Source organism: Aethalodelphis obliquidens, unplaced genomic scaffold, assembly GCF_003676395.1.
Source record: "Aethalodelphis obliquidens isolate GAN/ISIS:26980383/991018 unplaced genomic scaffold, ASM367639v1 scaffold14, whole genome shotgun sequence".
NCBI classification, from domain to species: domain Eukaryota; kingdom Metazoa; phylum Chordata; class Mammalia; order Artiodactyla; family Delphinidae; genus Aethalodelphis; species Aethalodelphis obliquidens.
Genome location: NW_020837958.1, coordinates 24,632,069 through 24,645,512, shown reverse-complemented (window position 1 = coordinate 24,645,512; position 13,444 = coordinate 24,632,069). Strand labels below are relative to the sequence as shown.

At 39.0% G+C, this 13,444-nt stretch overlaps 1 protein-coding gene across 3 annotated transcripts in view; it reads left to right on the top strand.

Moving 5' to 3' along the window:
- Positions 1–13,444, top strand: part of NELL1 (neural EGFL like 1) — an 867,563-nt gene that overhangs the window by 811,280 nt on the left and 42,839 nt on the right. For all 3 annotated transcript variants that reach the window (XM_027115178.1, XM_027115177.1, XM_027115176.1), the window contains one exon: positions 11,231–11,424. In XM_027115178.1, the coding sequence (XP_026970979.1) occupies positions 11,231–11,424 (194 nt within the window). The remainder of the gene's footprint in view (positions 1–11,230; positions 11,425–13,444) is intronic.

The following is a 13,444-nucleotide window of genomic DNA, read 5'->3' as shown; positions in this document are numbered from 1 at the left end:
ATGGTTTAATTCTAAGAAATCTCTTTGTTATCCTGAAACTGTGTTCTTCCATTCATTTCCATCCTGTTCTCCATTTGTCACCAGTCATATTGTAACACTGGAATTACAAGCTCAGTCCTGCAAAGGTGAAAAGTAATCATATAAAGATGAAAATGGACAAGACCATAGAAAGTATTTTATATAAACCGTATATTTTATTAAAGAGAAAACTGAGGCCCCCAAAGGACAAGGGTTGATCCATCAGATTCAAATTTAACACCTGTTTATGCACGTCTAAGTAGACGAAAGGCACTGTAAAAGGTGCTGTGGGAAACACAAAGATAAATAAGACCACAATATTACTTCTGAATGAATAACAAAGATAGAAAAGTACATTCCCAGCTAAGCATACAAGGTAACATAAAGGACATATAGGTAACATAAAACCGAAGAGCAGATTCCACACTAGGAACTCCAGCCAGAAGAGCCAGATGCGAGGCCTCTGCACGTGGCCCGCTGTGAGCAGGTGAAACCCAACTAAGCACAAAGGAAAAAAAAAAAAAAGCCATCGCAGAGCTGTGACTATTTTCAAGGCTACTGTTTTTCTCTGTGGAACACTGAGAATCCTAAAGATGCCACCAGAAAACTACTAGAGCTAATCAATGAATTTGTAAAGTAGCAGGATACAAAATTAATGCACAGAAGTCTCTGGCATTCCTATACACAAATGATGAAAAATCTGAAAGAGAAATTAAGGAAACACTCCCATTTACCACTGCAACAAAAAGAATAAAATACCTAGGAATAAACCTACCTAAGAAGACAAAGGACCTGTATGCAGAAGACTATAAGACACTGATGAAAGAAATTAAAGATGATACAGACAGATGGAGAGATATACCATGTTCTTGGATTGTGAAACATTGTGATAAATGACTATACTACCAAAAGCAATCTTCAGATTCAATGCAATCCCTATCAAACTACCAATGGCATTTTTCACAGAGCTAGAACAAAAAATTTCACCATTTGTATGGAAACACAAAAGACCCCAAATAGGCAAAGCAATCTTGAGAAAGAAAAACGGAGCTGGAGGAATCAGGTTACCGGACTTCAGACTATACTACAAAGCTACAGTCATCAAACAGTATGGTACCGGCACAAAAACAGAAATATAGATGAATGGAACAGGATAGAAAGCCCAGAGATAAACCCATGCACATATGGTCACCTTATCTTGGTAAAGGAGGCAAGAATATACAATGGAGAAAAGACAGCCTCTTCAATAAGTGGTGCTGGGAAAACTGGACAGCTACATGAAAAGAATGAAATTAGAACACTCCCTAACACCATACACAAAAATAAACTCAAAATGGATTAAAGACGTAAATGTAAGGCCAGACACTATCAAACTCTTAGAGGAAAACATAGAACACTCTGTGACATAAATCACAGCAAGATCCTTTTTGACCCACCTCCTAGAGAAATGGAAATAAAAACAAAAATAAACAAATGGGACCTAATGAAACTTCAAAGCTTTTGCACAGCAAAGGAAACCATAAACAATACCAAAAGACAACCCTCAGAATGGGAGAAAATATTTGCAAATGAAGCAACTGACAAAGGATTAATCTCCAAAATATACAAGCAGCTCATGCAGCTTAATATCAAAAAAACGAACAACCCAATCCAAAAATGGGCAGAAGACCTAAATAGACATTTCTCCAAAGAAGATATACAGATTGTCAACAAAACATGAAAGGATGCTCAACATCACTAATCATGAGAGAAATGCAAATCAAAACTACAATGAGGTATCACCTCACACCAGTCAGAATGGCCATCATCAAGAGATCTACAAACGTAAATGCTGGAGAGGGTGTGGAGAAAAAGAAACCCTCTTGCACTGTTGGTGGGAATGTAAATTGATACAGCTACTATGGAGAACAGTATGGAGGTTCCTTAGAAAACTAAAAATAGAACTACCATACGACCCAGCAATCCGCACTACTGGGCATATACCCTGAGAAAACCATAATCCAAAAAGAGTCATGTACCCCAATGTTTGTTGCAGCTCTATTTACCATAGCCAGGACATGGAAGCAACCTAAGTATCCATCGACAGATGAATGGATAAAGAAGATGTGGCACATATATACAATGGAATATTACTCAGCCATAAAAAGAAACAAAATTGAGTTATTTGTCGTGAGGTAGATGGACCTAGAGTCTGTCATACAGAGTGAAGTAAGTCAGAAAGAGAAAAACAAATACTGTATGCTAACACAGATATATGGAATCTAAAAAGAAAAAATTGTTCTCAAGAACATAGGGGCAGGACAGGAATAAAGACTGAGATGTAGAGAATGGACTTGAGGACAGTGGGAGGGGGAAGGGTAAGCTGAGATGAAGTGAGAGAGTGGCATGGACATATATACACTACCAAATGTTAAATAGATAGCTAGTGGGAAGCAGCTGCATAGCACAGGGAGATCAGCTCGGTGCTTTGGGACCACCTAGAGGGGTCGGATAGGGAGGGTGGAAGGGAGACGCAAGAGGGAGGGGATCCCGGTATATATGTATACATACAGCTGATTCACTTTGTTATACAGCAGCAACTAACACAACAATGTAAAGCAATTATACTCCAATAAAGATGTTAAGAAAAAAAAAGAAAAAAAACTGAAGGGCCGGAGTGTTGTTCTTTTCAGTTGAGGGTGAAATTTTGTTAAAGAGATTAAGCAATAAAATGAATGTAACAATAGAATGTGTAATGCATAGCCCAGTGTTAGGCATTTTAGTAATTTGTAAAAACATCTCTGTTGTACTCTGTGTGATGCAGATGCAGCTATAACACAACCTACCCTCCTACCCATAAGCAGATATGTAAAAACATATATATCTAAGTGTGTTGGCGTCAATACTGTAGCTTCTCTGTGCAGTAAAATTCTCTTTGGATAGTATTTCAATATTTATAGATTTTTTATTTATTCTCTGCACTGTTCAGAATTGTAGTGATTTTAAACAGATGTAATCACTAGTTAAAGAAGCATGACTTGTTCACGGCAAAAGCAAGCCAACTTTGTTAATTTAGGAGGCTGCTCTGCCTGTATTCTACTCTTGTTTTCATACCTAGAAGGAACTGTTTTCTTCATCTGCACTAAAACACCTTAATTTGTACAGCCTAGAAAAAAATACAGTCAGTGACCAAGGCAAGTTTGTAAAGTGTCAGTAAACTATATTCTTTTGGTATTAGTCACTTAATACACCGGATTTACCAATTAGGGCTCAGAGAGAACTTGGAGTGTTAGCATTTCTGAATTTGGCTGGCCAAAGTACAGATCAAATCTATGAGAATTTGTGTGAGAATTCAAGTGGAAATCCCTCAGTAAACAGATGAAGGTGTGGGTTGGCTGCATAATAAGAGCTCAGGTATATTCTGAAGAGAGAGTGCAATGGAATTCATAAGCTGAGATGAAATCCAGGAGAGAAAAAAATAAAGAAACAAGAACAACAGTAACAACAGCTAATCATTTTTGAACAATTACTGTATGATAAGCATTGTATTATGTGCTTACTCAAATTACCAGATTATCCCAGGGCATGTTTTTTTATCCACAATTTCAAATGATAGGACTAAGGCTTAGAGATGTTAGGTAAATTTTCCAGATGTTGGGTAAATAAGTTGCAGGGGTAGGACTGGAGTGCAGTTGGCTTATTTGCTCCATTTGCCTAGAACTTTCCCAGTTTTATCACTGAAAGTCACCTATCTCAGGGACCCCCCTCAGTCCCAGGGAAATTGGGACAACAGGCCATGTTAACTTGTACGCACAGCTGCTGAATTCCAAGGCTTAAGCTTTAAATTGGTATCTTATGCTGCTTCCATTGAGGAGAAAGAGAACTGTTGACCAGAGATGGAACCTTGGAAAATGTTAATAACTTTAAAAATGGGAGAAGACTATAAGGTCCTTACTTAAAGGGCTGTATCCTTTACCCATTTTATCCCCAGTCTTTAGCACTATGTTTAAGACAGAGTGGATGCTCAATAAATGTGTGTAATTAGTTAAGTGATTGATGATTGATTATTAGTGACTGGATGAATGAAGAGGTAAGAGCATAAATAAGGCAACATCATATCCCACAAGGATCAAGTAGAGAGCTCTTAGACGGAAATAAAATAACGATATTTACATGAAGGGTAATGCTTTTGCAAACTAATGATCATGAGAACCTTTAGGATTTAGGCTTTGAAAAGAGAGTCACGTGGAAGCTTACAAATATTTAGGAGAGAACAAAGATGCATAAATGGAGGGAGCTGCTGGTTGTAGGCCCTAGGAAGTAAGACCTCGATTTAAGGAAGAGATGAGGAAAGAGTGAGCTGAGACAAAGTGTTCCTTTCTTTTGCTCAGAGAGTCTGCTCAGATAAAGGAGAAGACCCATTGGAAAAAAACACAATTACACACTGAGCAGTAAAGAAACACCACAAGGACACACTTCTTCCTAACTCAAGAAAGGCTGGAAGCTGGAACTATAAAGACTGAAGCATTAACACTGGAGGGACATTGGAACTTCTTCCTAAGAGACACATGATAGCATCTCAAATAGACAAAACTATAGCTCACTGATCTCTTCTTTCAGTCTTTACCTTTCAGGCTGAACACCTCATGTTTCATTCAGTTGAGATGAGTTTGAGCCCTTCACTATGCTGGTGGACCTCTTCTGATGTGTCCTAAGTATGTCAGCCCTACTCTTAATAGTCTGTGCTCTAAAGGGAACGTGATACCAAAGTGTGATGTGACTGGCACACATAGAGCATGGCTGTCACCTCTCTTGTTCTGGGCCTGAAACTTCCTATGCTTAAAATCTCATTAGCATTGTATTTTGCAAGCCATCTCAGACCTCATATTTTCTCTACTTGTTTCTTTCACTTATTTTGCTGATGTGCAGTATGTATATTTTCCCCTGCAGTTTTCTCTCTGCCACTGTAAGACAAGCAATGCTGCTTTAGCTATGGGAGTGGCATCTGTGCTCTATCTTGTCTATCATTAATAAACCCCCAAGCTCTGTTCTCATTTCCAAGCTGCTAATGTCTGGTAATGATTTCCAAGTCAGAACACGCACAGCTGGATATTCAAACCCCAGGTTAAATTTTGTTTTCTGACATATCACATGTCTGGAGTTTGAAAGTAAGTCTAGATGTGTTGCAGAAGTTATTCAAGGAAGAAGATGGGGTAATGAAAAAGATCATTCCTTTGACCTAACTGCTACCAAACCATTGGAAAAAACTGTTTCCCTTGATCTCTCAAATCAACTTGTAGAAGTTTCAGCTCCTGAGGCAGGTCCCATTACAGTTGTTATGCTATTAAAAGTTCTGCAGAGGCTTTTTTTCTTGAAGACTAGGAAAATTGTTTGGAGCTAGGTTGGGATTGGTTTGATTGCTGTTGATATAAACATCTCTGAATTGTATTTTTTTTGACATGTGCAAGTAACCTAAGAACTTCAAATTAAAGAACAAAGCAGATCATCTAGGCACAAGTAGATTTTTTTTAGGCAAAATTGAGTACAATAATAATAGTTCTCAGAAATTGTGAAAATGTCAGTGCAAGAAAATTAGTTCTAATGTAAGCCTAGCTGTGGGATTTTATTGAAAATGTTCTCATCCTAGCATGGGGCATTTAAATAATGAATTTACAAGGAGAAACACAAGGAAATCACAGAGAGCCATTACTTACAATAAGAAAAAACAAGTACACTTTAATGGTTATAGATTTGAGTATGGAATATTTTGCCTGAGTTTTGTTTCATTGCCTCTTTGTCACTGGAGGCCTGTCTGATGATTTGGGTAAGTATCATGGGTGAATGTCTTTGTGTTTGCTCAGCAGAGAACAACAGTTGCAATATGTAAATAGGGTGCCTCTTCCCTTTGGATGCCTTGGGATATGTATAATAGATTAAGCTGGCTTTGTGCAGAGCAAACAGGTCTGTATTACCAAGAATATGAATAATGTCAGTTTCCATAATTGCTAACATCTGGCTTTCCATAAATCTGTTAAATTGTATGGAAGCAGAATTAGATTTCTGCGTCATAAGTAAAGCAATTACATGGAATTCTGTAGGCAATACGGTCCTATATTCAACTGTGAAATCTTTTCATTCTGGAGCAGCAAAAGCAAATCCAGGTTTTGAACCCTGTTTTTATTGTGCACCCTAAGTGTGTTCATCTTTTTGCTCAGGTTTCTTAATTTACGAGAGGAAAACACTGCCAATATGTTTGTAACTTTGTAAATGCAAAATAAACAAATGTTAAAGTAGCATATTAGAGCTGGCATTAGTTGACAGTTTAGAGGTTATTTTAGAGGAGACCATAAATTAAAGATCCTTTTGTAGCCACTGGTTGTGGATCTGTTGAAATTAATCTTCCAGACAATCAATTCCTGGGGTGATTTGTTGATGAGTCTTTCTCTGCCCTTGTCCCGTTAAGCATTTGACAGGAAACCGGGATGTGGAGGGAGGAGGAAAGGTGGCCTTCCTATTTCAGTGTGGTTACTACTGAAACCACACTGAATTTGTTGTACTTTGAACTAGACCCAAGAGCTTTTCCTGATGAAAGGTCAACAATAAAATGTGTTCCCTGAAGGGAAGGGTTGCGGTTGTGTCTTACGCTTATTGAACACCCCAAAGACCAAATTTTGGCAAAGTAGGCTTTATAGTAGTATTGGTCTGTAAAATTCCTGGATTTAAGTAAGTTAAATAGATACATTGCACATCCACAGTATATTTTGTTGTACTTGGTACTGAGAAGAGAAAAAGGAAAAAGATTTAGTCCCTGCCCTCAATGAGCTCACCATCTATCTATGAGCCATGGATAAATTAAACATGGAGCTCCCAAGAGATGAATGCAAGGATAGCATGGTGTGTGTGCAAGGTACAGAGAAAGCAAGAAGTCAATAGTGACTGTCTTGCAGAATGAGGGATGGTGATGCTTGGTCTTGATCTTGAAGAATGCATGGGAGTGAAGATAGCACAGGAAGGGAAATGCTTACCTTATCAATTAATTTATACCCCACCCATTCCATAGGGGCTAAGAAACAGAGTTGGGTGGGGGGAGTACTCCCATAATTAGAAAAAGCATGTTCCAAGGCACAGGCAGAGGAAACACCATGGTCTGTTTGTAGGTCACCCATTGCTTTTGAAGAGAAAGGGGAAGAGACAGAGGTAAAAACTGAAGTACTAAATCGGGGCTTATATGTATGCCAGGAGATTGAACTTTCTATTATAAGCATCAGAGAACCACAGAGAAGTGGCAGACAGAGGAATGACACGGACAGGTTTGATTTTTAGAACACCACTACCCTGTAGAGGGTATTTAGAGCAATGATTCTCCTCTGGCTGAACAGAGCCCAGATGTCTGGATCCTAATTTATGTCAATTAAATCCAGTTCTAGTGGTGGTAAGCCTGGGCTTCAGTACTTTTAAAAGGCTCGCCAAATATTTATATTTTGCCCACAATCTCCAAATATTTCCATTGTGCCCACAGTCAAAAAAATCACTGAATTAGAGTGAGAAGTGTGTGGAGTCAGTTGAGACCAGATAGGAGACTAATGCAATAGTCCTGGTGATAAGGATGAAAACCTGAACTGAGTTCAAAGAAATCTGAATGTTATTTTTATGATTATATATGTGATGAGCCACCTAGCTAGCTATCATCGAGTTACTATCTGTATCTCCTAGAGATACAAACTAGATTATAAATGTGATGAGAGAAGTATAAAACAATGTTTTGTTACTTTCAGCAAAAATTGAGGAGTGAGAATAGTGCAAAAATACCACTTTAGTATTGTTCCAAGATAGCATATACCTAAACAGTAAGCCATGTACCACCAACTATCATTGCAATGAGTGTTCAGAGAAGGTGAATAATTACTATAAACTGGCATCATATTGGGAGATGCTTAACTGAGGAGGTAGGGCTTGAACTTGATCTTAATCATTCACATTCATTAAATCAAGAAACAAATATTTTTGAGTACTTATTATGTTATCTGGTTTTATTTTCAAAAGACAGTAGATTAGGTGGGTATGGTTTTATACAGCTGATAATTGAGGGTCAGAGAGACTTAATAATGTGACCAAGGACATACAGTGTGATGTGCAAAATGACTGGTACATAGTAAGCACTCAATTAAGTGGGAGAGTTTCGAACATGAGTGACCTCCTGACTCCCGCACTCGATGCTACTTTTTGTTGGGAAGAATTGGAGTAGAGGAAGAAGGTTGGGAAGATAAGAGGGGCTTCTAGGTGGGAGCACCATATGGTCTATGTGTTGACCAGGAATAATGAGGAAGTAATTGAAGTCTGATTGTAGTTGACTTGGAATCTAGATAGCATAATTTGGGATCATTTCCACAGTTTTCAAAGGAGGAATAATTATTCATTAACTAAATGTCTTGACTGAGCCTACAGTTGGTAGAACAAAGACAAAAATAATAAATCTTATAATGAACTAGGTCTTAGAAATATTGTTGGAATTCCTTAACATCTTCTGCTTTGTACCACGGCTGTGAAACCAAGTTTTATACCAATATAGTGCATGCAGTCAGTAAGGGAAGATAGGTCATTTGTTTCCATTATTTTTAAGTCACAATAGTTTTAAATTCTACCAAACTTTGACTGAGTAATCATATTGTATCATTCTCAGAATTTCAGCTAAAAATACTGAAGAGGATCCATGTAATATTTTATCTTTGAAAATGAGTTGCAATATCTAGAGGGCAAATTAGTTGAAAGTATATAAAACCACAGAATATTCTAGTATGCTGAAAGAAGCCTTTAGACCTTGAGTTGGCACAGTGTAGTGGAAAGAACTCCAGTGGACCTTTCAGAAGGCTCAGGACACAGTCTTTGCTCTAATAGGTACTAGCTGTGTGACCACTTAGCCATCTCTGTAACTTAGTTTCTTCTTTTGTAAGGTGAAAACAACTATTCCTATCCTGCAATTATATGGCATGATTTGTGAAAAAGAATGCTGAAAAACTTTGAAACTATGTATATAGTATATTATAAATATATATATATGTGTGTATATATATATATATATTAGCAGTAAAATTGATATTATGCCTTTGAGCACTTTAGGGGGAAATGGCACTTAAATTATTTTTCTGTAATTTAGTTTCATAATTCTTAAACAAGTGCCTACAATTTTATACATATTTAACATGAATTTTAGGATGAAGAGTAAGTTAATTTATACTGTTCCTATTCTCACCTACCATAGGAGTCAAGCCTACCATTCAGTAGCCTACCAACAGTTATATATATATACTGCTGTGTTCCTCCGTTATCACCTTCATGAGGACAGTGTCTTATAAGTCGTTGCCAACATTTATAGTACCAGTGTGCAAAGAACCCTGGTGCATGGCAGACTTTCGGTAAAAATGTGTTGAACTCAACATTGTCACCTGAAAGATATTTGAAGGACTTGGCAGTAGATTAATCAGTGGAGAAGACAAATGACATGATAGACAAATGGCTAATGTTTTCAAATACCTTAAAAATTGTCATAAGAAAAACCAAGTAGACTTTGCTTGAGTGACCTCAGAACTAGTACCTAAGTAGAAGTTACTAGATAATATATTTTATTTCAATGTAAGGAAGACATTTTTTTTAACATCTTTATTGGAGTATAATTGCTTTACAATGGTGTGTTAGTTTCTGCTTTATAACAAAGTGAATCAGCTATACATATACGTATGTCCCCATATCTCCTCCCTCTTGCGTCTCCCTCCCACCCTCCCTATCCCACCCCTCTAGGTGGTCACAAAGCACCGAGCTGATCTCCCTGTGCTATGTAGCTGCTTCCCACTAGCTATCTATTTTACATTTGGTAGTGTATATATGTCCACACCACTCTCTCACTTTGTCCCAGCTTACCTTCCCCCTCCCCGTGTCCTCAAGTCCATTCTCTATGTCTGCATCTTTATTCCTGTCCTGCCCCTAGGTTCATCAGAACCTTTTTTCTTTTTTTTTTAGATTCCATATATATGTGTTAGCATACAGTATTTGTCTTTCTCTTTCTGACTTACCTCACTCTGTATGACAGACGCTAGGTCCATCCGCCTCAGCACAAATAACTCAATTTCATTTCTTTTTAAGGCTGAGTAATATTCCATTGTATATATGTGCCACATCTTCTTTATCCATTCATCTGTCGATGGACACTTAGGTCGCTTCCATGTCCTGGCTATTGTAAATAGAGCTGCAATGAACATTGTGGTACATAACTCTTTTTGAATTATGTAAATTGATACATCCACTATGGAGAACGGTGTGGAGGTTCCTTAAAAAATTAAAAACAGAACTACCATACAACCCAGCAATCCCACTACTGGGCATATACCCTGAGAAAGCCATAATTCAAAAGGAAGACGTTTCTAAAAGAGTTATTCAAAGATAGAATAGGCTGCCTTGTGCAGTAATAGATTGTCTGCAGGGAAAGGACTCAAACCAGGGCTGGACAGCTATGTGTTTGAGATGTTAAGGTCACCAGAGCCCTGAATGTCAGGGGAGGGCTACTGGATTTATGTTTTCCTTCCATACTTGGCTGTCAATGAAAAACAGCAAAATATATGGTGTCTTTCATCAGCATTCATGCCATATCCTAACTGTACCTCTGAGATGTTTTCTTGCGTGAGCAAAAATGTTGCTAGCCATTAGGGTGGTGAGTTTTTGATTAGGAAAGGCATCCTCCAAGAATTATTTCCTTTTCTTTCAACCTTGGCCCCAGGATCTGGGGGCAGCCTAATTTGCTCAGGGTTGCCCTAATTGCTCACTTGTTTTGCCCTAATTGCCCACTCCTTCCTACTCAGTGGCTAATCTATTCACACTTCTTCTATAGGACCCAGAGCTCCATGGGTGTATCCATACTGTTAACGAATTAGCAGTATTTATGGCTTCTGGATGGTATAGTTCTTGAGAATATCGTAATAGCAGTTCAGAGTTCCTCCTGGATAATTTAGTAATTAGAGTCTGACAGCTGTGGGTTTGAGTCCCAGAGTGGCCACTTATTAGCTATCTGACAGTGAACATGTTATTTAACTTATATGAGCCTCAGCTACATGTGAACAGCTTGGCACAGTACTTGGCACAAGGCAAACACTCAATAATGTTAACTAATGCTATTACAAGTGATGATTATTTTCTAACGATCATCTTGACTGGACTCTAACGCTCCATGCTTTCTTCATTGCAGACATTGATGAATGTGCCTTAAGAACTCATACCTGTTGGAATGATTCTGCCTGCATCAACCTGGCAGGGGGCTTCGACTGCCTCTGTCCCTCTGGGCCCTCCTGCTCTGGTGACTGCCCCCACGAAGGAGGACTGAAGCACAATGGGCAGGTGTGGACTCTGAAAGAAGACAGGTGTACTGTCTGTTCCTGCAAGGTGAGGCTAATATGGTGCAGCGGAGATTGTCACTGTTCTTTCTCTCCCTCCCCCTCTGCTCTCCCTCCCCATGTCTTTCCCCCGGTGGTTGAGTCATGGGTCTCCCGTGATTCCTGAAAAGACTTCTCCTGTTCTAATCCTAGCTACAGCTAATGATGCTGCTGAGTGGCAGGCAGACCTGCTTGGAATGAAAAGTGAGGTATAGGGTTGCAAAGAGACTGCTGAACCCCGGGCGGGGGGGGGGGGGCGGGGAGCGGGGCAGAGAAGCCGATGCTAGTCCTCCCGCTGAGAGCTGGCAGTGCCTTTAAGGTCAGCTGGGTGAGAGCTTTAATGAGCCCTCAACCCTCACTTCTACAGTCCTGCTGATTAAAACTTCTCTTTCTCTGAAATGATCACCTGCACGAACTTGCTCACTCTTCTGGTGACATCATCCAGAAAAGCAAGGCTCAGACACTTGCTTGCAGTGGTCAGAGACAGGTGGGCTTCTGATACATTCTGAACACAATAATGATAGTACGAGGCCGTCTGGCCAAATGATGTCTTCTTTGTCGTTCTCAGTGCTGGGCTATTCCTTATGTTAAGTTGTTTGGAAGTGAGTTTAATGCTTCTGAAAACAAAATTCTGTCATCAACTAGTTTTGCTTTATGCTTTGCAAAATGGGCCTATTGAAGTGTTTGATTTCCTTGTGCTTTATTTCTTCTTTTGTTGATCTTGCCTATTCATTTTCCTTTGATATTGCTTTCCTGTAGCTCTTAACATTGTATTTTTATGTCCCATTGGGATGGGAATGTTTAATATTTGGCTTACGGGCATGGGAACTCTGAGAAATTACTTGCTTAGTAGCCTTGTAGAGAGCTGGTCTCCTGACAAACTCAAGAGTGTTCCCTGGAAACACAGTAGAAATGGACCTTGAAAAGTCCCCCAATTTATTCACCTGCCTTCAAGTATGTCACACCTGCAACAAACCTAGGGGCACCTTTTTAGGAAAACTCTTTTACCAGGTGTTTAGATCATTAGCCCATAACACCCATTTTTCCCTTTATACATAAATATAGTTCCCCACATTTAAACTTAGGTCCATTGCCCCCAGTTGTTAAGTACCTCCTATATGCCAAGCATCCTGTAATTTAACAACAGCGTCCCACTTAATATAGCACAACTCTGAAAGATGAAGAAACTGAGTTTCTAAGTTTTAGGGGAAGTAATGTACGCTTAATATCACAAGATATAAATGTGTAAGCTGGGATTTGAATTCTACTTGCCTCAAATTTTATAGTTTTCTCATCTTGCTACATGTCCTGTAACCCTCTACAGATGACATCTGTTGACATTTATAAAAACCAATTAAGTAATCAGTCAATCCAACTTGGCTGAGCTCAGTGCTCAACTCAGTACTATGTTAATGACTGGGTAGGACATTCCCTCAAGAAGTTTTCAAGTTATTAAGTACAATATTTAAGCATGTGGCACTGACTCAGAGCTAAAGTTTTGGGGTTTTTTGGCCACGCCGCGCAGCTTGTGGGATTAGTTCCTTGACCAGGAATGGTACCTGGGCCCTCCGCAGTGAGAGCGTAGAGTCCTAACCACTGGACTGCCAGGGAATTCCCAGAGCAAAAGTTTTTGAGAGACGGAAAAGCTTGTTGTGGGTTAGAACAGTTGAGAAAGGCTTATGAAAGAGGTTGGTAATTAGGTCTCCATTCAGCCAGCAAAATGAAGATGAATCCCTTTACTAGTTCTTTTCTAGAAAATATTGGTTTTCTAAACCTTTGAGGAGGCTCACAACCTGACCCCAAATCCTTTTTAGGCTTTCTAGATCCCCAGTACCTGGAACAGGCAAGGGACTTTAGTTGAGTATGAAACCGAAATTTATTTTTCAGTTGTTGTTTTATTTAAGTCCATGATAAAGCAGGGCACTTACCAATCATTAAGAATTTTCCAAAGCTTCATTAATTGGTGGGGCTAATAATCCACGCAGGCTAAGTTGACTTATTCTGCTTTGACACCTAAAGTACCTCCAAAG